The 20,222-nt window shown below is 47.8% G+C and overlaps 1 protein-coding gene across 3 annotated transcripts in view; it reads left to right on the plus strand.

The window, feature by feature from the left end:
• Positions 1-20,222, plus strand: part of NSUN6 (NOP2/Sun RNA methyltransferase 6) — an 85,137-nt gene that overhangs the window by 40,012 nt on the left and 24,903 nt on the right. For all 3 annotated transcript variants that reach the window (XM_007196404.2, XM_057542162.1, XM_028162424.2), the window contains one exon: positions 12,764-12,908. In XM_007196404.2, coding sequence (XP_007196466.2) covers positions 12,764-12,908 — 145 coding nt within the window. The remainder of the gene's footprint in view (positions 1-12,763; positions 12,909-20,222) is intronic.

A 20,222-nucleotide genomic window follows, 5' to 3' on the forward strand; every position in this document is an offset into this window, starting at 1 on the left:
ATTACAGTGCGGTCCCGTTAGGCAGCCAGGTGGTTGTATTACAGTGCGGTCCCGTTAGACAGCCGGGTGGTTGTATTACAGTGCGGTCCCGTTAGACAGCCAGGTGGTTCTATTACAGTGCGGTCCCGTTAGACAGCCGGGTGGTTCTATTACAGTGCGGTCCCGTTAGACAGCGGGTGGTTCTATTACAGTGCGGTCCCGTTAGACAGCCGGGTGGTTCTATTACAGTGCGGTCCCGTTAGGCAGCCGGGTGGTTCTATTACAGTGCGGTCCCGTTAGGCAGCCGGGTGGTTGTACTACAGTGCGGTCCCGTTAGGCAGCCGGGTGGTTGTATTACAGTGCGGTCCCGTTAGGCAGCCGGGTGGTTGTATTACAGTGCGGTCCCGTTAGGCAGCCGGGTGGTTGTACTACAGTGCGGTCCCGTTAGGCAGCCGGGTGGTTGTATTACAGTGCGGTCCCGTTAGGCAGCCGGGTGGTTGTACTACAGTGCGGTCCCGTTAGGCAGCCGGGTGGTTCTATTACAGTGCGGTCCCGTTAGGCAGCCGGGTGGTTGTACTACAGTGCGGTCCCGTTAGGCAGCCGGGTGGTTGTACTACAGTGCGGTCCCGTTAGGCAGCCGGGTGGTTCTATTACAGTGCGGTCCCGTTAGGCAGCCGGGTGGTTGTATTACAGTGCGGTCCCGTTAGGCAGCCGGGTGGTTGTATTACAGTGCGGTCCCGTTAGGCAGCCGGGTGGTTGTACTACAGTGCGGTCCCGTTAGGCAGCCGGGTGGTTGTACTACAGTGCGGTCCCGTTAGGCAGCCGGGTGGTTGTACTACAGTGCGGTCCCGTTAGGCAGCCGGGTGGTTGTACTACAGTGCGGTCCCGTTAGGCAGCCGGGTGGTTGTACTACAGTGCGGTCCCGTTAGGCAGCCGGGTGGTTGTATTACAGTGCGGTCCCGTTAGGCAGCCGGGTGGTTGTATTACAGTGCGGTCCCGTTAGGCAGCCGGGTGGTTCTATTACAGTGCGGTCCCGTTAGGCAGCCGGGTGGTTGTACTACAGTGCGGTCCCGTTAGGCAGCCGGGTGGTTGTACTACAGTGCGGTCCCGTTAGGCAGCCGGGTGGTTCTATTACAGTGCGGTCCCGTTAGGCAGCCGGGTGGTTGTATTACAGTGCGGTCCCGTTAGGCAGCCGGGTGGTTGTACTACAGTGCGGTCCCGTTAGGCAGCCGGGTGGTTGTACTACAGTGCGGTCCCGTTAGGCAGCCGGGTGGTTGTACTACAGTGCGGTCCCGTTAGGCAGCCGGGTGGTTGTACTACAGTGCGGTCCCGTTAGGCAGCCGGGTGGTTGTACTACAGTGCGGTCCCGTTAGGAAGCCGGGTGGTTGTACTACAGTGCGGTCCCGTTAGGCAGCCGGGTGGTTGTACTACAGTGCGGTCCCGTTAGGCAGCCGGGTGGTTGTACTACAGTGCGGTCCCGTTAGGCAGCCGGGTGGTTGTACTACAGTGCGGTCCCGTTAGGCAGCCGGGTGGTTGTACTACAGTGCGGTCCCGTTAGGCAGCCGGGTGGTTGTACTACAGTGCGGTCCCGTTAGGCAGCCGGGTGGTTGTACTACAGTGCGGTCCCGTTAGGCAGCCGGGTGGTTGTACTACAGTGCGGTCCCGTTAGGCAGCCGGGTGGTTGTATTACAGTGCGGTCCCGTTAGGCAGCCGGGTGGTTGTATTACAGTGCGGTCCCGTTAGGCAGCCGGGTGGTTGTATTACAGTGCGGTCCCGTTAGGCAGCCGGGTGGTTGTATTACAGTGCGGTCCCGTTAGACAGCCGGGTGGTTCTATTACAGTGCGGTCCCGTTAGGCAGCCGGGTGGTTGTACTACAGTGCGGTCCCGTTAGGCAGCCGGGTGGTTGTATTACAGTGCGGTCCCGTTAGGCAGCCGGGTGGTTGTACTACAGTGCGGTCCCGTTAGACAGCCGGGTGGTTCTATTACAGTGCGGTCCCGTTAGGCAGCCGGGTGGTTGTATTACAGTGCGGTCCCGTTAGGCAGCCGGGTGGTTGTATTACAGTGCGGTCCCGTTAGACAGCCGGGTGGTTCTATTACAGTGCGGTCCCATTAGACAGCCAGGTGGTTCTATTACAGTGCGGTCCCGTTAGACAGCCGGGTGGTTCTATTACAGTGCGGTCCCGTTAGACAGCCGGGTGGTTCTATTACAGTGCGGTCCCGTTAGGCAGCCGGGTGGTTCTATTACAGTGCGGTCCCGTTAGGCAGCCGGGTGGTTCTATTACAGTGCGGTCCCGTTAGGCAGCCGGGTGGTTGTATTACAGTGCGGTCCCGTTAGGCAGCCGGGTGGTTGTATTACAGTGCGGTCCCGTTAGACAGCCGGGTGGTTCTATTACAGTGCGGTCCCGTTAGACAGCCGGGTGGTTCTATTACAGTGCGGTCCCGTAAGACAGCCGGGTGGTTCTATTACAGTGCGGTTCCGTTAGACAGCCGGGTGGTTCTATTACAGTGCGGTCCCGTTAGACAGCCGGGTGGTTCTATTACAGTGCGGTCCCGTTAGGCAGCCGGGTGGTTCTATTACAGTGCGGTCCCGTTAGACAGCCGGGTGGTTCTATTACAGTGCGGTTCCGTTAGACAGCCGGGTGGTTCTATTACAGTGCGGTCCCGTTAGACAGCCAGGTGGTTCTATTACAGTGCGGTCCCGTTAGGCAGCCGGGTGGTTCTATTACAGTGCGGTCCCGTTAGACAGCCGGGTGGTTCTATTACAGTGCGGTCCCGTTAGGCAGCCGGGTGGTTGTACTACAGTGCGGTCCCGTTAGGCAGCCGGGTGGTTGTATTACAGTGCGGTCCCGTTAGGCAGCCGGGTGGTTCTATTACAGTGCGGTCCCGTTAGGCAGCCGGGTGGTTCTATTACAGTGCGGTTCCGTTAGACAGCCAGGTGGTTCTATTACAGTGCGGTCCCATTAGACAGCCAGGTGGTTCTATTACAGTGCGGTCCCGTTAGGCAGCCGGGTGGTTCTATTACAGTGCGGTCCCATTAGACAGCCAGGTGGTTCTATTACAGTGTGGTCCCATTAGACAGCCAGGTGGTTCTATTACAGTGCGGTCCCGTTAGGCAGCCGGGTGGTTCTATTACAGTGCGGTCCCATTAGACAGCCAGGTGGTTCTATTACAGTGCGGTCCCGTTAGGCAGCCGGGTGGTTCTATTACAGTGCGGTCCCGTTAGACAGCCGGGTGGTTGTATTACAGTGCGGTCCCGTTAGGCAGCCGGGTGGTTGTATTACAGTGCGGTCCCGTTAGGCAGCCGGGTGGTTCTATTACAGTGCGGTCCCGTTAGGCAGCCGGGTGGTTCTATTACAGTGCGGTTCCGTTAGACAGCCAGGTGGTTCTATTACAGTGCGGTCCCATTAGACAGCCAGGTGGTTCTATTACAGTGCGGTCCCGTTAGGCAGCCGGGTGGTTCTATTACAGTGCGGTCCCATTAGACAGCCAGGTGGTTCTATTACAGTGCGGTCCCATTAGACAGCCGGGTGGTTCTATTACAGTGCGGTCCCGTTAGGCAGCCGGGTGGTTCTATTACAGTGCGGTCCCGTTAGACAGCCGGGTGGTTGTATTACAGTGCGGTCCCATTAGACAGCCGGGTGGTTCTATTACAGTGCGGTTCCGTTAGACAGCCGGGTGGTTGTATTACAGTGCGGTCCCATTAGACAGCCGGGTGGTTGTATTACAGTGCGGTCCCGTTAGACAGCCGGGTGGTTGTATTACAGTGCGGTCCCATTAGACAGCCGGGTGGTTCTATTACAGTGCGGTTCCGTTAGACAGCCGGGTGGTTCTATTACAGTGCGGTCCCGTTAGGCAGCCGGGTGGTTCTATTACAGTGCGGTCCCGTTAGACAGCCGGGTGGTTCTATTACAGTGCGGTCCCGTTAGGCAGCCGGGTGGTTGTACTACAGTGCGGTCCCGTTAGGCAGCCGGGTGGTTGTATTACAGTGCGGTCCCATTAGACAGCCGGGTGGTTCTATTACAGTGCGGTCCCGTTAGACAGCCGGGTGGTTCTATTACAGTGCGGTCCCGTTAGGCAGCCGGGTGGTTCTATTACAGTGCGGTCCCGTTAGACAGCCGGGTGGTTCTATTACAGTGCGGTCCCGTTAGGCAGCCGGGTGGTTGTATTACAGTGCGGTCCCGTTAGGCAGCCGGGTGGTTGTACTACAGTGCGGTCCCGTTAGACAGCCGGGTGGTTGTATTACAGTGCGGTCCCATTAGACAGCCGGGTGGTTCTATTACAGTGCGGTCCCGTTAGACAGCCGGGTGGTTGTATTACAGTGCGGTCCCGTTAGACAGCCGGGTGGTTCTATTACAGTGCGGTCCCGTTAGACAGCCGGGTGGTTCTATTACAGTGCGGTTCCGTTAGACAGCCGGGTGGTTCTATTACAGTGCGGTCCCGTTAGACAGCCGGGTGGTTCTATTACAGTGCGGTCCCGTTAGGCAGCCGGGTGGTTCTATTACAGTGCGGTCCCATTAGACAGCCAGGTGGTTCTATTACAGTGCGGTTCCGTTAGACAGCCGGGTGGTTCTATTACAGTGCGGTCCCATTAGACAGCCAGGTGGTTCTATTACAGTGCGGTCCCGTTAGGCAGCCGGGTGGTTCTATTACAGTGCGGTCCCGTTAGACAGCCGGGTGGTTCTATTACAGTGCGGTCCCGTTAGGCAGCCGGGTGGTTGTACTACAGTGCGGTCCCGTTAGGCAGCCGGGTGGTTGTATTACAGTGCGGTCCCGTTAGGCAGCCGGGTGGTTCTATTACAGTGCGGTTCCGTTAGACAGCCGGGTGGTTCTATTACAGTGCGGTCCCATTAGACAGCCAGGTGGTTCTATTACAGTGCGGTCCCGTTAGGCAGCCGGGTGGTTCTATTACAGTGCGGTCCCATTAGACAGCCAGGTGGTTCTATTACAGTGCGGTCCCATTAGACAGCCAGGTGGTTCTATTACAGTGCGGTCCCGTTAGGCAGCCGGGTGGTTGTACTACAGTGCGGTCCCGTTAGGCAGCCGGGTGGTTGTATTACAGTGCGGTCCCGTTAGGCAGCCGGGTGGTTGTACTACAGTGCGGTCCCGTTAGGCAGCCGGGTGGTTGTATTACAGTGCGGTCCCGTTAGGCAGCCGGGTGGTTCTATTACAGTGCGGTCCCGTTAGACAGCCGGGTGGTTCTATTACAGTGCGGTCCCGTTAGGCAGCCGGGTGGTTCTATTACAGTGCGGTCCCGTTAGACAGCCGGGTGGTTGTATTACAGTGCGGTCCCGTTAGGCAGCCGGGTGGTTCTATTACAGTGCGGTCCCGTTAGGCAGCCAGGTGGTTGTATTACAGTGCGGTCCCGTTAGACAGCCGGGTGGTTCTATTACAGTGCGGTCCCGTTAGGCAGCCAGGTGGTTGTACTACAGTGCGGTCCCGTTAGACAGCCAGGTGGTTCTATTACAGTGCGGTCCCGTTAGACAGCCGGGTGGTTCTATTACAGTGCGGTCCCGTTAGGCAGCCAGGTGGTTGTATTACAGTGCGGTCCCGTTAGACAGCCGGGTGGTTCTATTACAGTGCGGTCCCGTTAGGCAGCCAGGTGGTTGTATTACAGTGCGGTCCCGTTAGGCAGCCGGGTGGTTGTACTACAGTGCGGTCCCGTTAGACAGCCAGGTGGTTCTATTACAGTGCGGTCCCGTTAGGCAGCCAGGTGGTTGTATTACAGTGCGGTCCCGTTAGACAGCCGGGTGGTTCTATTACAGTGCGGTCCCGTTAGGCAGCCAGGTGGTTGTATTACAGTGCGGTCCCGTTAGGCAGCCGGGTGGTTGTACTACAGTGCGGTCCCGTTAGACAGCCGGGTGGTTCTATTACAGTGCGGTCCCGTTAGGCAGCCAGGTGGTTGTATTACAGTGCGGTCCCGTTAGGCAGCCGGGTGGTTGTATTACAGTGCGGTCCCATTAGACAGCCGGGTGGTTCTATTACAGTGCGGTTCCGTTAGACAGCCGGGTGGTTGTATTACAGTGCGGTCCCGTTAGGCAGCCGGGTGGTTGTACTACAGTGCGGTTCCGTTAGACAGCCGGGTGGTTCTATTACAGTGCGGTCCCGTTAGGCAGCCGGGTGGTTGTACTACAGTGCGGTTCCGTTAGACAGCCGGGTGGTTCTATTACAGTGCGGTCCCGTTAGGCAGCCGGGTGGTTGTACTACAGTGCGGTTCCGTTAGACAGCCGGGTGGTTCTATTACAGTGCGGTCCCGTTAGGCAGCCAGGTGGTTGTATTACAGTGCGGTCCCGTTAGGCAGCCAGGTGGTTGTATTACAGTGCGGTCCCGTTAGGCAGCCGGGTGGTTGTATTACAGTGCGGTCCCATTAGACAGCCGGGTGGTTCTATTACAGTGCGGTTCCGTTAGACAGCCGGGTGGTTGTATTACAGTGCGGTCCCGTTAGGCAGCCGGGTGGTTGTACTACAGTGCGGTCCCGTTAGACAGCCGGGTGGTTCTATTACAGTGCGGTCCCGTTAGGCAGCCAGGTGGTTGTATTACAGTGCGGTCCCGTTAGACAGCCGGGTGGTTCTATTACAGTGCGGTCCCGTTAGGCAGCCAGGTGGTTGTATTACAGTGCGGTCCCGTTAGGCAGCCGGGTGGTTGTACTACAGTGCGGTCCCGTTAGACAGCCAGGTGGTTCTATTACAGTGCGGTCCCGTTAGGCAGCCAGGTGGTTGTATTACAGTGCGGTCCCGTTAGACAGCCGGGTGGTTCTATTACAGTGCGGTCCCGTTAGGCAGCCAGGTGGTTGTATTACAGTGCGGTCCCGTTAGGCAGCCGGGTGGTTGTACTACAGTGCGGTCCCGTTAGACAGCCGGGTGGTTCTATTACAGTGCGGTCCCGTTAGGCAGCCAGGTGGTTGTATTACAGTGCGGTCCCGTTAGGCAGCCGGGTGGTTGTATTACAGTGCGGTCCCATTAGACAGCCGGGTGGTTCTATTACAGTGCGGTTCCGTTAGACAGCCGGGTGGTTGTATTACAGTGCGGTCCCGTTAGGCAGCCGGGTGGTTGTACTACAGTGCGGTCCCGTTAGGCAGCCGGGTGGTTGTATTACAGTGCGGTCCCGTTAGGCAGCCGGGTGGTTGTACTACAGTGCGGTTCCGTTAGACAGCCGGGTGGTTCTATTACAGTGCGGTCCCGTTAGGCAGCCGGGTGGTTCTATTACAGTGCGGTCCCGTTAGACAGCCGGGTGGTTCTATTACAGTGCGGTCCCGTTAGGCAGCCGGGTGGTTGTACTACAGTGCGGTCCCGTTAGGCAGCTGGGTGGTTGTATTACAGTGCGGTCCCGTTAGGCAGCCGGGTGGTTGTACTACAGTGCGGTCCCGTTAGGCAGCCGGGTTGTTGTACTACAGTGCGGTCCCGTTAGGCAGCCGGGTGGTTGTACTACAGTGCGGTCCCGTTAGGCAGCCGGGTTGTTGTACTACAGTGCGGTCCCGTTAGGCAGCCGGGTGGTTGTACTACAGTGCGGTCCCGTTAGGCAGCCGGGTGGTTGTATTACAGTGCGGTCCCGTTAGGCAGCCGGGTGGTTGTATTACAGTGCGGTCCCGTTAGGCAGCCGGGTGGTTGTATTACAGTGCGGTCCCGTTAGGCAGCCGGGTGGTTGTACTACAGTGCGGTCCCGTTAGGCAGCCGGGTGGTTGTACTACAGTGCGGTCCCGTTAGGCAGCCGGGTGGTTGTACTACAGTGCGGTCCCGTTAGGCAGCCGGGTGGTTGTACTACAGTGCGGTCCCGTTAGGCAGCCAGGTGGTTCTATTACAGTGCGGTCCCGTTAGGCAGCCAGGTGGTTCTATTACAGTGCGGTCCCGTTAGGCAGCCGGGTGGTTGTATTACAGTGCGGTCCCGTTAGACAGCCAGGTGGTTCTATTACAGTGCGGTCCCGTTAGACAGCCAGGTGGTTCTATTACAGTGCGGTCCCGTTAGGCAGCCGGGTGGTTGTACTACAGTGCGGTCCCGTTAGGCAGCCGGGTGGTTCTATTACAGTGCGGTCCCGTTAGGCAGCCGGGTGGTTGTATTACAGTGCGGTCCCGTTAGGCAGCCGGGTGGTTGTATTACAGTGCGGTCCCGTTAGGCAGCCGGGTGGTTGTATTACAGTGCGGTCCCGTTAGGCAGCCGGGTGGTTCTATTACAGTGCGGTCCCGTTAGACAGCCGGGTGGTTCTATTACAGTGCGGTCCCGTTAGGCAGCCGGGTGGTTGTATTACAGTGCGGTCCCGTTAGGCAGCCGGGTGGTTGTATTACAGTGCGGTCCCGTTAGACAGCCAGGTGGTTCTATTACAGTGCGGTCCCGTTAGGCAGCCGGGTGGTTGTATTACAGTGCGGTCCCGTTAGGCAGCCGGGTGGTTGTACTACAGTGCGGTCCCGTTAGGCAGCCGGGTGGTTGTACTACAGTGCGGTCCCGTTAGGCAGCCGGGTGGTTGTACTACAGTGCGGTCCCGTTAGGCAGCCGGGTGGTTGTATTACAGTGCGGTCCCGTTAGGCAGCCGGGTGGTTGTATTACAGTGCGGTCCCGTTAGGCAGCCGGGTGGTTGTACTACAGTGCGGTCCCGTTAGGCAGCCGGGTGGTTGTACTACAGTGCGGTCCCGTTAGGCAGCCGGGTGGTTGTACTACAGTGCGGTCCCGTTAGGCAGCCGGGTGGTTGTACTACAGTGCGGTCCCGTTAGGCAGCCGGGTGGTTGTACTACAGTGCGGTCCCGTTAGGCAGCCGGGTGGTTGTACTACAGTGCGGTCCCGTTAGGCAGCCGGGTGGTTGTACTACAGTGCGGTCCCGTTAGGCAGCTGGGTGGTTGTATTACAGTGCGGTCCCGTTAGGCAGCCAGGAGATGACGTGGAGCAGGCAATGGGATATTTGAGTCCAGGGCACAGGGGAGAGGTCTGGATTGGAAATGGAAGTCTGGAAGTCGTCAACACATGGATAAAACATGCGAGGCCGTGAGGCTGACGCGGGGCGGTAGAAGGTGGGGGAGGCTGGAAGGCGAGCCTCGGGGCTGCGGTGCGCCGACACTTGGGGCTCGGGGAACCGGGAGCAAGGGCCACTGATGCGGCAGGACCACCAGAGGCCCGTGATGCCCTGGGCGCCGCGCCAGGAAGGGGTCGAAAGGGGACGGAGCGAGCAGCTGGGTGAAACGTCCCGGCTGGGCCAGTGAGGTGAGGCCCGAGAATCCCTCCCCATGGACTCAGCACCTCGTAGGTGATGGGCGTGAGTGGAAATGCCTGCTTGGATAGAAAATGAGAGGAAGCAAAGAAAGTGAATCAGGACAACTCCTTTGCGGGGGCAGGGCACGTTTGTACCGGAGGGCAGCGAAATGGGGCAGTGCTTGGAGGGTGGACTCGGGGAGTCCTTTTTCTAAGATGAGGGAAATAGCAGTGTATGCTGATGGGGAAGAGAGATTAAAAGGGGAAATTGGTTACCCCCGAGGGAATGGGAAAATGGCTGGGACAGGACCTTGGGGTAGGTGAAATGGGACAGGATTTGATGCACAGTGGCTTTAGATGCTGGCATGAGACAGCTTATCCATGGAAATAGGAGGTAAGGCCGAGGATATGGGTAGAGGTGTTGGTGGGCTGGTACACGTGGTGGGAGGCTGGGAGTTGGCTTCTGGTTGTTCCAGTTTTCTCTGAAAAGGAAGCAGGGTCTTCAGATGGGAATGGGGATGGGGAAGGGGAAGGGGAAGGCAGGGGGTCAGGGGTTTGAGAAGACAGGAAGTATCGATCTAGGATAAGGAGTGAGAATGGCCTACGGATGCATCATGAGAATTCAGTTTTGCACCAAGGGCCCCATGAGTACAGCAGTCATGGATTTAGAGTGAGATGAGTTGGGCTAGTGATGTGCTTTTTGGCTGCGTGGGGATGGACAGGAAGTTGGCGAAGGCCTGGGTTTAATCACAGCTGAGCTTTTGTCCCTTGGATGTGCGAGAAGCAGACGCACGTGAGTTGAGGATGTATATACGGGAGTGTATGTAACGTGCTGTAGAATCTCAGCTGGCTGAAGAGCAGAGCAGGGACATGAGAATAGTGAGGCCGGGTATCCGCTGTCACTTTTCTAATTTAGCTCAGATTTATACAGCAGGAAAAATGCTTACGTGCCTAGGAAACTCAGCGGTTTTCTTCTTAGTACTAATTTATAAATAAGAAAAAATTACCTACTGATGTAAGACTTTCTGGCGTGGAAACCTCCATGAGGCTGATGTAGCAAAAGCCTTTGCTCCAGCTAATTTGCCTGATAAAAGATACAGTATTTCCCATTCTCGCAAGTGCCAGATGTTGGACTTTATCAGGTGATACATTTTTGATCCATATTTGATGATGCTTAGGACTGTCAAGGGATTTACAAGCAATCTTGCACAGAAAATAGTTGGAACTTGTACTGTGTCAAGGATGAAATTGTAACTTTTCCCTTTCATTAGTGCAGATAACTTTAATTGTCCAAAGACTTCTGATGAAAATTGTCATTTCTTACACATTCATATTTGACACTATTAGAATTTCTGAAACATTCACAGTGTCGCAAATGGGGATAAAAATATATAAATATAAAATTGTATATTTTCAGTTAATACACTGAAGGCCTAAACCCGTCATCTCTGCACTATAAATGTGTGTGTATATGTGTGTAAAATCCATACACTGTCTATATCCTCATCACATATACACAGACATTGCAGTAGCACTAGTGTAACCTCAATGAGCAGCCTTAAATCTAAGAAAGATCTCCAATAGAAAAAGGTATTTGTCATTTAAATATCGTGGAATTGATACCCATGGTTCATTAGAGGAGATAAACTTGCCTATTAACTTACACTACTGTTTGTCGAAAAAGAATTTAAGGTGGTAACAGTAAAAAAAAAAAACAAACAAAAAAAAAACAAAAAAAACTCTTTAGGGAAAAAATGCATTAAATACCACCAGTGTGTAAAATGAACACAAAACAGAAGGGTTCATTTTATGGAGTTGTGGTATTTAATGCAAATCATTTTTCAGTTTTCCTGAAAGCTCAAATGTAAAGATTATATGCTTTGAGGAAGTGATAATTATCCCCCTTACTTACGTACGGTATGATATTTATTGTATTTGCTTAAAAGTATATTCACTCAGAGGTATTTTCTGCTCTCCCGTAAGAAGTCTTTCCAGAGAGAGGCTGGATATTAGAGGTGTGTGCCTTCTCTGCTGGTTTTATAACGCTGTGTGAAAACAACCACACAGCCTCGGTGGCACTGCACCACCTCCGGAGTCTGGGGTTCAGTCTGTGGCCCCCAGCCTGACTCTGGCACCTGGTCAGCTGTGGGTTGGCCGGAGTTTCTCGTGACCTTGGGTGGGCTCACTCACTTGGGTTAGGCTCAGGTTGGCTCAGCTGAGGCCACTGGAATGTCTTGCCTCTGGTTCCTGCATCTCTTACCCTCCTGTGGGGCTAGGGCACTAGCACAGCAGAGCGCAGTAGCTGAGGGTCAGCAGTGGCAGAGGACAAAGCAGAGCAAGGCCAGCGTTCCGCGTCTCTCCTTGCGTCACTCCTACTGTCATCCCGTCGGCCAGTGCAAACCAGGTGGCCGAGCCCGACTCGGACCAGCCGGCTGTTGCAAGGTCAACGGCAGAGGGTGGGGATACATGGAGACTTGAAGAATTGGGGCCATTTAGGCAATCTCCCAGTGGGCCAGCACCTAGGAACCTGAACAGAAATATTTGAGCCAGAATTGAATCCCAGATTTTGTTAATACTTTCAATTTGTCATTGTTGTTGATTTTTTTTTTTTTTTTTGTAGTTAAGCAGAATTTTGTATAAGTGAGGCTTCCAGTCTTGTACTTTTGTAAGAGCAGCCTTCAGCCAGTGCAGTTTCTCCTTCACTGTAGTTACAGTGGAACCTTATTCTGGTGGGTTTTGCCTACTTTTCCAGTTCAATTCACTTGAAATGGTTTCCCTGTCCATCAAGGTATTAACTGGAACTATGCCGGCCGCTAAACCTGGTGTCACATTCAAGAACATAATCAGCAAATCTTCAGTATTGTAATCTATGCAGTCAATGCGTATGTCACAACAAGGAGGAACAAAAGCCAAAAAAATACATTGAAACGTTTACATCACCATCTCTGCAGAACATTTCATAGTACGTTTTAAAATATGACCACCACAACTCATTCACAAAACTGTAGCCTCTTGTCTTTATTGACTTTGGCTTAATCGAAGTGTTCCCATGTAAAATTATTTTTGAACTACTACCAGTGCAGAACATTTTGCTGTGATATACAGGCTTCTATTTTTTCTGTCTTTAGTTGTCAGAATACACATGAACTTTGTTATATGTATGTATCTCAGAAAGTATTGGGCTGAGGATTGATTTTACAAGTAACATTCGTCTGTATCTCAGAGGACCAGAAGGCAGATGTCTCAGAACGTTAGTTCATGCTCTTCCAGAGGTGAGCAAGGCACATCAAATTGGCGATTTTCTAATATTTATCTCAAATGGGTATTTTAAAGTTTCTTTAGAAGATTGCAAACACTGCTTTTGCTTTTGAGTTTTGCGGATTAAAAGTAGATGGGCACTATAAGAAAATTATCTGGCAAGATTGTGTTCTTTAAAAGGTAAGACTTCAGTATTGGATGTAAATTTGATATTCATTTGGATGATGACTTCAGCTTTAAAACTGGGGATAGGAGGAAAGTGGGGAAGGCTAATTGTCCGTTTTTCTCATTATTAATAACTTTCATGACTGCTTTGGATTTTCACTTTTTTATGTGTTTGTTTTTGTTTTTTTAGGGAGAAGTGATAGCACTGGATAAAATATCCAACAAAGTAGAAAAAATAAAGCAGAATGCGTTATTGTTAGGGCTAAATTCCATCCGGGCATTTTGCTTCGATGGAACAAAGGCCCTTAAACTTGATATGCTTAAGGACACAGATGGTGAGTTAAATTTTATCTTTTAAAGGCTTTTATAATTGGCATTTACAAACAGATTGTCAGATTTTGCTACCTATGTTCTAGCCCCTAAATATCCATAGGGCTTTGGCATGGATCTAAGGTATTTTGCCATAATAGATGTCTTTTTGCTTTTCATCTCATCTTTGAATATCAAGTTTTTAATACAGAATCAAACCTCCAAGACTTGGTCAAACTCTTTGTTCTTAACCTATTTGTTTTATTTTATTTTATTTTTTTATTGAAGTATAGTTGATTTACAGTGTTCTGTTAATTTCTGCTGTACAACAAAGTGATTCAATTATACATATATATACATTTTTTAATATTCTTTTCCATTATGGTTTACCACAGGATACTGAATATAGTTCTTTGTGCTATACAGTAGGATCTTGTTGTTTATCCATTCTATATATAAAAGCTTACATCTACTAACCCCAGTCTCCCACTCCATCCCTCCCCCAGCCCCTCCCCTTTGGCAAGCACAAGTCTGCTCTCTATGTCTGTGAGTCTATTTTGTAGATAGGTTCATTTGCGTCATATTTTAGATTCCACATTTAAGTGATATTATATGGTATTTGCTTTCTGACTTACTTCACTTAGTATGATAATCTCTAGTTGCATCCATGTTGCTGCAAATGGCATTGTTTCATTCTTTTTCTATGGCTGAATAGTAGTATTCCATTGTATATATGTACCACATCTTCTTTATCCATTCCTCTGTCAGTGGACATTTAAGTTGTTTCCATGTGTTGGCTATTGTGAATAGTGCTGCTAGGAACATAAGGGTGTGTGTATCTCTTTGGATTAGAGTGTTCTCTGGATATATGCCCAGGGGTGGGATTGCTGGATCATATGGTGGCTCTATTTTTAGGTTTCTGAGGAATCTCCATACTGTTCTCCACAGTGGCTGTACCAATTTACATTTCCACCAACTGTGTAGGAGGGTTCCCTTTTCTCCATATCCTCTCCAGCATTTGTTATTTGTAGAGGAAACATGATGGCCATTCTGACCGGTGTGAGGTGGTACCTCATTGTAGTTTTGATTTGCATTTCTCTAATAGTTTAGCAATGTTGAGCATCTTTTCATGTGCCTACTGTCCATTTGTATTTCCTCTTTGGAGAAATGTCTATTTAGGTCTTCTGCCCGTTTTTCGATTGGGTTGTTTGTTTTCTTTTTGTTGTTGAGTTGTTTGAGCTGTTTGTAAATTTTGGAAATTAAACCCTTGTTGGTTGCATCATTTGCAGATATTTTCTCCCATTCTGTAGGTTGTCTTTTCGTTTTGTTGATTGTTTCCTTTGCTGTGCAAAAGCTTGTAAGTTTGATTAGGTCCCATTTGTTTATTTGTGTCTTTATTTCTATCACCTTGGGAGACTGACCAAAGAAAACATTGGTACGATTTATGTCAGAGAATGTTTGCCTATGATCTTTTCTAGGAGTTTTATGGTGTCATGTCTTATGTTTAAGTCTTTTTTTTTTTTTTTTAAAGATTTATTTATTGATTGATTGATTGCTATGTTGGGTCTTTGTTTCTGCTCTAGGGCTTTCTCTAGTTGCAGCAAGCGGGGGCCACTCTTCATCGCGGTGCGCGGGCCTCACTATCGCGGCCTCTCTTGTTGCGGAGCACAGGCTCCAGACGCGCAGGCTCAGTAGTTGTGGCTCACGGGCCTAGTTGCTCTGCGGCATGTGGGATCCTCCCAGACCAGGGCTCAAACCCGTGTCCCCTGCATTAGCAGGCAGATTCTCAACCACTGCGCCACCAGGGAAGCCCCTATGTTTAGGTCTTTAAGCCATTTTGAGTTTATTTTTTGCGTATGATGTAAGGGAGTGTTCTAACTTCATTGATTTACATGTGGCTGTCTAACTTTCCCAGCACCACTTGCTGAAGAGACTGTCTTTTTCCCATTGTATATTCTTGCCTCATGTGTCAAAGCTGTGTGATTGACCGTAGTTGTGTGGGTTTATTTCTGGGCTCTCTGTTGTGTTCCATTGATCCATATGTCTGTTTTTTGTGCCAATACCATGCTGTTTTGATTACTGTAGCTTTGTAGTATTGTCTGAAGTCTGGGAGGGTTATGCCTTCTGCTTTGTTCTCTTTCTTCAGGATTGCTTTGGCAATTCTGGGTCTTTGATGGTTCCATATAAATTTTAGGATTATTTGTTCTAGTTCTGTGAAAAATGTCATGAGTAATTTGATAGGAATTGCATTAAATCTGTAGATTGCTTTGGGTACTATGGCCATTTTAACAATATTAAATCTCATCCAAGAGCATGGGATATCTTTCCATTTCTTTGAATCATCCTTAGTTTCCTTTTTTAATGTTTTATAGTTCTCAGTGTATAAGTCTTTCATCTCCTTGGTCAGGTTTATTTAGTATTTTATTTTTGGGGGTGTGATTTTGAAAGGTATTGGTTTTTTGTGTTGTTTTTTTTTTACATTCCCTTTCTGCTATTTCGTTGTTAGTGTAAAGAAATACAACTGATTTCTGTATCTGATTTCTGTAACTGATTTCTGTGTCTTTTATCCTGCTAACTTGCTGAATTTGTTTATCAGATCTAGTAGTTTTTGTGTGGAGTTTTTAGGGTTTTCTGTATATAGAATCACGTCATTTGCATATAATGACAGTTTTCTCTCTTCCGCTCCAATTTGGATACCTTTAATTTCTTTTTCTTGTCTGATTGCTATGGCTAAGACTTCCAATACTATGTTGAACAGAAGTGGTGAGAGTGGGCATCCTTGTCGTGTTCCAGATTTTAGTGGGAAGGCTGTCAGCTTTTCACTGTTGAGTATTATGTTGGCTGTGGGTTTGTCATAAATAGCTTTTATTATGTTGAGATATGTTCCCTCTGTGTACCCACTTTGGTAAGAGTTTTTATCATGAATGCATGTTGAATTTTGTTAGAAGCTTTTTCTGCATGTATTGAAATGATCATGTGGTTTTTGTTTTTTCTGTTGATGTGGTGTATCACATTGATTTGCATATGTTGGACCATCCTTGTGAACTTGGGATGAATCCCACTTGGTCATGGTGTATGATCTTTTTTATGTGTTGTTGGATTCAGTTTGCTAATATTTTGTTGAGAATTTTTGCATCTATATTCATCAAAGATATTGGCCTGTAATTTTCTTTTTTAGTGGTTTTCATATCAGGGTGATGGTGGCTTCATAGAATGTCTTTGGGAGTGTTCCCTCCTCTGCAATTTTTTGGAAGAGTTGGAGAAGGATCGGTAAGAGTTCTTCTTTGTATGTTTGGTAGAGTTCACCTATGAAGCCACCTGGTCCTGGACTTTTGTTTGTAAGCAGTTTTAACATTACAGATTCTATTGATATTTCACTTCTAGTGATCAGTCTGTTCAAATTATCTATTTCTTGATTCAGTTTTGGTGGACTGTATGTTTCTAGAAAGTTGTCCATTTCTTCTAGGTTGTTGAATTTGTTGGCATATAATTGTTCATAGTATTCCCTTATGTTTTTTTGTATTTCTGTAGTGTCGGTTGTTATGGCTCCTTTTTCATTTCTTATTTAGTTTATTTGGGTTCTCTCTCTTTTCTTCTTGGTGAGCCTGGCCAGAGGTTTGTCAATCTTGTTTATTACCCTTTCAAGGAACCAGCTCTTGGTTTTATTGATTTTTTTCTATTGTTTTTAATCTCTTTTATTTATTTCCCCTCTGATCTTTATTATTTCCTTCCTAATGCTGACTTTAGGTTTTGTTTGTTCTTCTTTTTCCAGTTCTTTTAAGTGTTAACCTATTTGTTTTAGTTTCATATTAGAGCTCAGAAAGCTGAGATTTGAGACAAGCCTTTCAGTTTTATTCTTCATTTTTCATTTTTCTTGAGGAATTGGGGATATAGAGCCGGAGGGAAAAACTGCCACATATCTTGTTTTGGAATAAAATAATACAGTAGCTAAATTGCTCTATTTCTCTCTCTTTGTCTCTATTTCGATTTGGTTTCATAAAGTATTCGAGAAACTTGCATATTTTAATGAAGTAATTGGCATTAGTTTCTCTAGAATGTTCATTGATTAAAGATGCTATTTGATTCATGATGACTTTTTAAAAAATTAATTTACTTATTTTTTTATTTTCTTTTATATTGGAGTATATTTGATTTACAGTGTTGTGTTAGTTTCAGGTGTACAACAAAGTGATTTAGTTATACATACACATGTATTTATTCTTTTCCAGGATTCATGATGACTTTTAAAATGTCTACTACATTAGTAGTAATGTGAAAACCCACATACCTTTAAGAAATTATTTTGTAACTTCTGCCTAATAATGTAGTAAATCACACGTGATTAAAAAGCCAAAACAAATGAAGCACATGGAATACTTGCCAGAAAAACAGGGAATATCCTGAAGAAGAGCGGGAGCAGGTCGGATTGAATCGCCTAATTACATGACAACAATGTGTCATGTCAGTGGCTTGTCAGCTCTAAAGTGTTAGCCAGGGGTTTGCAGGAGTTTATATCAGTGTGTAGGCTAGGGGGCTGGACCAGAGAGACCCAAAATACAGTGACTTGGAAAAGATAGAAGTGTTTTTTGGTTTTCTTGTTTACTTTTGTCTCACTGAAAAGTTAAAGAGGTGGACATCCAATGCTGGGAGCTTCATCTCTGGGTCCAAGACAGCTGTTCCAGTTTTTTCCCGGGGGGGGGAGTAGGGAAAGGGACTGGGAGATGCACAAGACCTGGAAGTGGGGTGCATATCCCGCTGGCCACAACTTAGTCGTTTGATCATCTTAGCTGCAGGCGGGGCTGGAAAACGTAGTCTTCAGCTGTGTTGCCTTGTGCCCAGTTCACACCATTTCTATAGAAAAAGAGGATAATTGTTATTGAAGAACAAATAGCAGTCTGCCAGAAGCTTTGTACTATTAAAAGTGGAGACGGTGACTGTTTCCATTTTTTTCTTTTATTCACCAGTAAAATTTTTCTTCCGCCTTTCAAGTAAGTAAAAGAGCCTGAAAGCCTCTGAGTGGGTAAGTGAGGTGCATAGTGTGAGGTGCAGGGAGTGGCCCAGTAACTGTACGCTAGCATCAAGCTGTGTGGCAGGTTTCCTACACAATTTGCTCCGGTTATGCCCTGCTGTTACCCCACACCGTGCCACCGCTTAGCGACGAAAACCACAGTAATCATTTCATTATCATTGCTCACAGTTCTGGGGGCCGACCAGACCCTCAGTTACATGGTTCTTACTCGCAGTGTCTCGTGCAGTTGCGGTCATGTGGTAGTCGAGGGAGATGTCATCTTGAAGGTGCCCTCTTTCACATACACGTCGGGAGGATGATGGTGGCTCTCTGCTGGGACCTCTCCACGTGTCCTGGATACTCTCAGCCTGTTGGTTGGGTGGGTTTCGAGGGCGAATGTTGGAATAGCCCCAGGCAGCAGCCATGTCCCCGTTTATGACCTATTCCAGACGTCACTTAGCATCGATTCTGCTGTTGCCCAGAATAAAGGAGACGGAATATTACATCCCACCTCTTGTGTCACTGTGATGAGTGTCAGTGTCAGATTGTATGGAATTGTATGTCAAAATGTATGGAATGGACGATATTGTGGCAGCCATCTTTGGGAAGTATAATTGCTTTCACAGCTGTAAACTATTTTTATTAAAAAAAAAATTACTTATTTGGCTGCCCCGGGTCTTTAGTTGTGGCACACAGGATCTTTAGTTGTGGTGTGTGGGATCTTTGGTTGTGGCATGCGGGATCTTAGTTGAGACATGTGGGATCTAGTTCCCTGACCAGGGTTCGAACTCAGGCCCCCTGCCTTGGGAGCATGGAGTCTTAACTGCTAGACCACCAGGGAAGTCCTAGATTATTTTTATTTTTAGTTATACATTTTTATATGCATAATGGATTGTTAGCTGAACACAGGAAGGATAAGGAATACTGACTTGAAAATGCAAGAGTGTAAAAGTAGTAATGATTCTGCAAATTTACATCAAGGTGATTTTCACCAGTTCTATAGACTGCAGTAAATATGATTAAAATTCTTATATAGCATTCTAAGGTGATTTCAATACTACAGAAAATCTAAGAAGAGAGAGTAGAATGAGCTATATGTTCAGTTGGGCTTTTATTTATTAGGAATAGAGGTTAGCCACGCCTGTAATGTTTTAGTTACTTATAAGGGGCAGCCTGAATCCAGTCTTGTCCCTCAGAAGGAAACAAGTTGTTTTCTAGTACCTAATGTAAGTACTCCAAACATCAGTCCTTGGCAGTTTTTATTTTTGATGCTGAGGCAAAAGTTTGTCATATTTAACGTTTTTGAAAAATTACTCTTTTTCTTTCGTAATTTTAAATTATGTCAACCTATATCATTTGTTAAATGGGAGAAAAAATATTTTTTTCTTCATATTCAAGGATGAGTAATGTTCTAGTGTATGGATAATACCACATTTTATTCATTCATTCATCAGTTGATGGACATTTGGGTTCTTTCCCTTTTTTGTCTGTTATGAATAATGTTGCTATGAACATTTGTGTATAAGTTTTAGTGTGTTTTATCTCTTGAGTATATACCTAGAATTGGGATTGCTGGATCATATGGTAACCCTCTGTTTAACCTTTAACAGAATTGTCAGACTGTTTTACAAAGCAGTTTGCAGCCCTTTTTCAATCCACTAGCAATGCACTGAGGGTTCATATTTCTCCATATCCTCACCAGTACTTAATATCTGTCTTTTTGGTTATTGCTATCTTGGTAAGTGTGAAGTGGGATCTCATTGTGGTTTTCATTTTTATTTACTAGAAGCAGATTTCCCAGATGGCTAATAATGTTTATCATCTTTTCATGTGTTTATTGACCATTTTACATCTACTTGTCCATTCAGATCCTTTGCCCGTGTTTTAATTGGGTTGTGTTTTTATTATCAGGTTGTAAGAGTTCTTTATATATTCTAGCTATAAGTCCCTTATTAGATATATAATTTACCATTAAATTATGCCATTTTGTCAGTTGTCCATTTACTTTCTTGATGATGTCATTTGAAGCACAAAGGTTTTCAAGGATGTCCATTTTATCTATTTTATCTTTTATTGCTTGTACTTTTGGTGTCAGATTCTAAGAGTTTTGTAGTATGACCTCTTACATATAGATGTAGAATTCGTATTGAATTAATTTTTGTATATGGTGTGAGAAAAGAATCCAACTTTATTCTTTTTCATGAAGATATCCAGTTGCCCCAGCATGGTTTGTTGAAAAGACTATTTTGCTCCATTGAATTGTCTTGGTACACTTTTCGAAAATCAGTTGACCGGCAATGTAAGGGTTCATTTCTGGACTCTCCGTTCTCTT

This window comes from Balaenoptera acutorostrata, chromosome 3 (assembly GCF_949987535.1).
Source record: "Balaenoptera acutorostrata chromosome 3, mBalAcu1.1, whole genome shotgun sequence".
NCBI lineage: Eukaryota > Metazoa > Chordata > Mammalia > Artiodactyla > Balaenopteridae > Balaenoptera > Balaenoptera acutorostrata.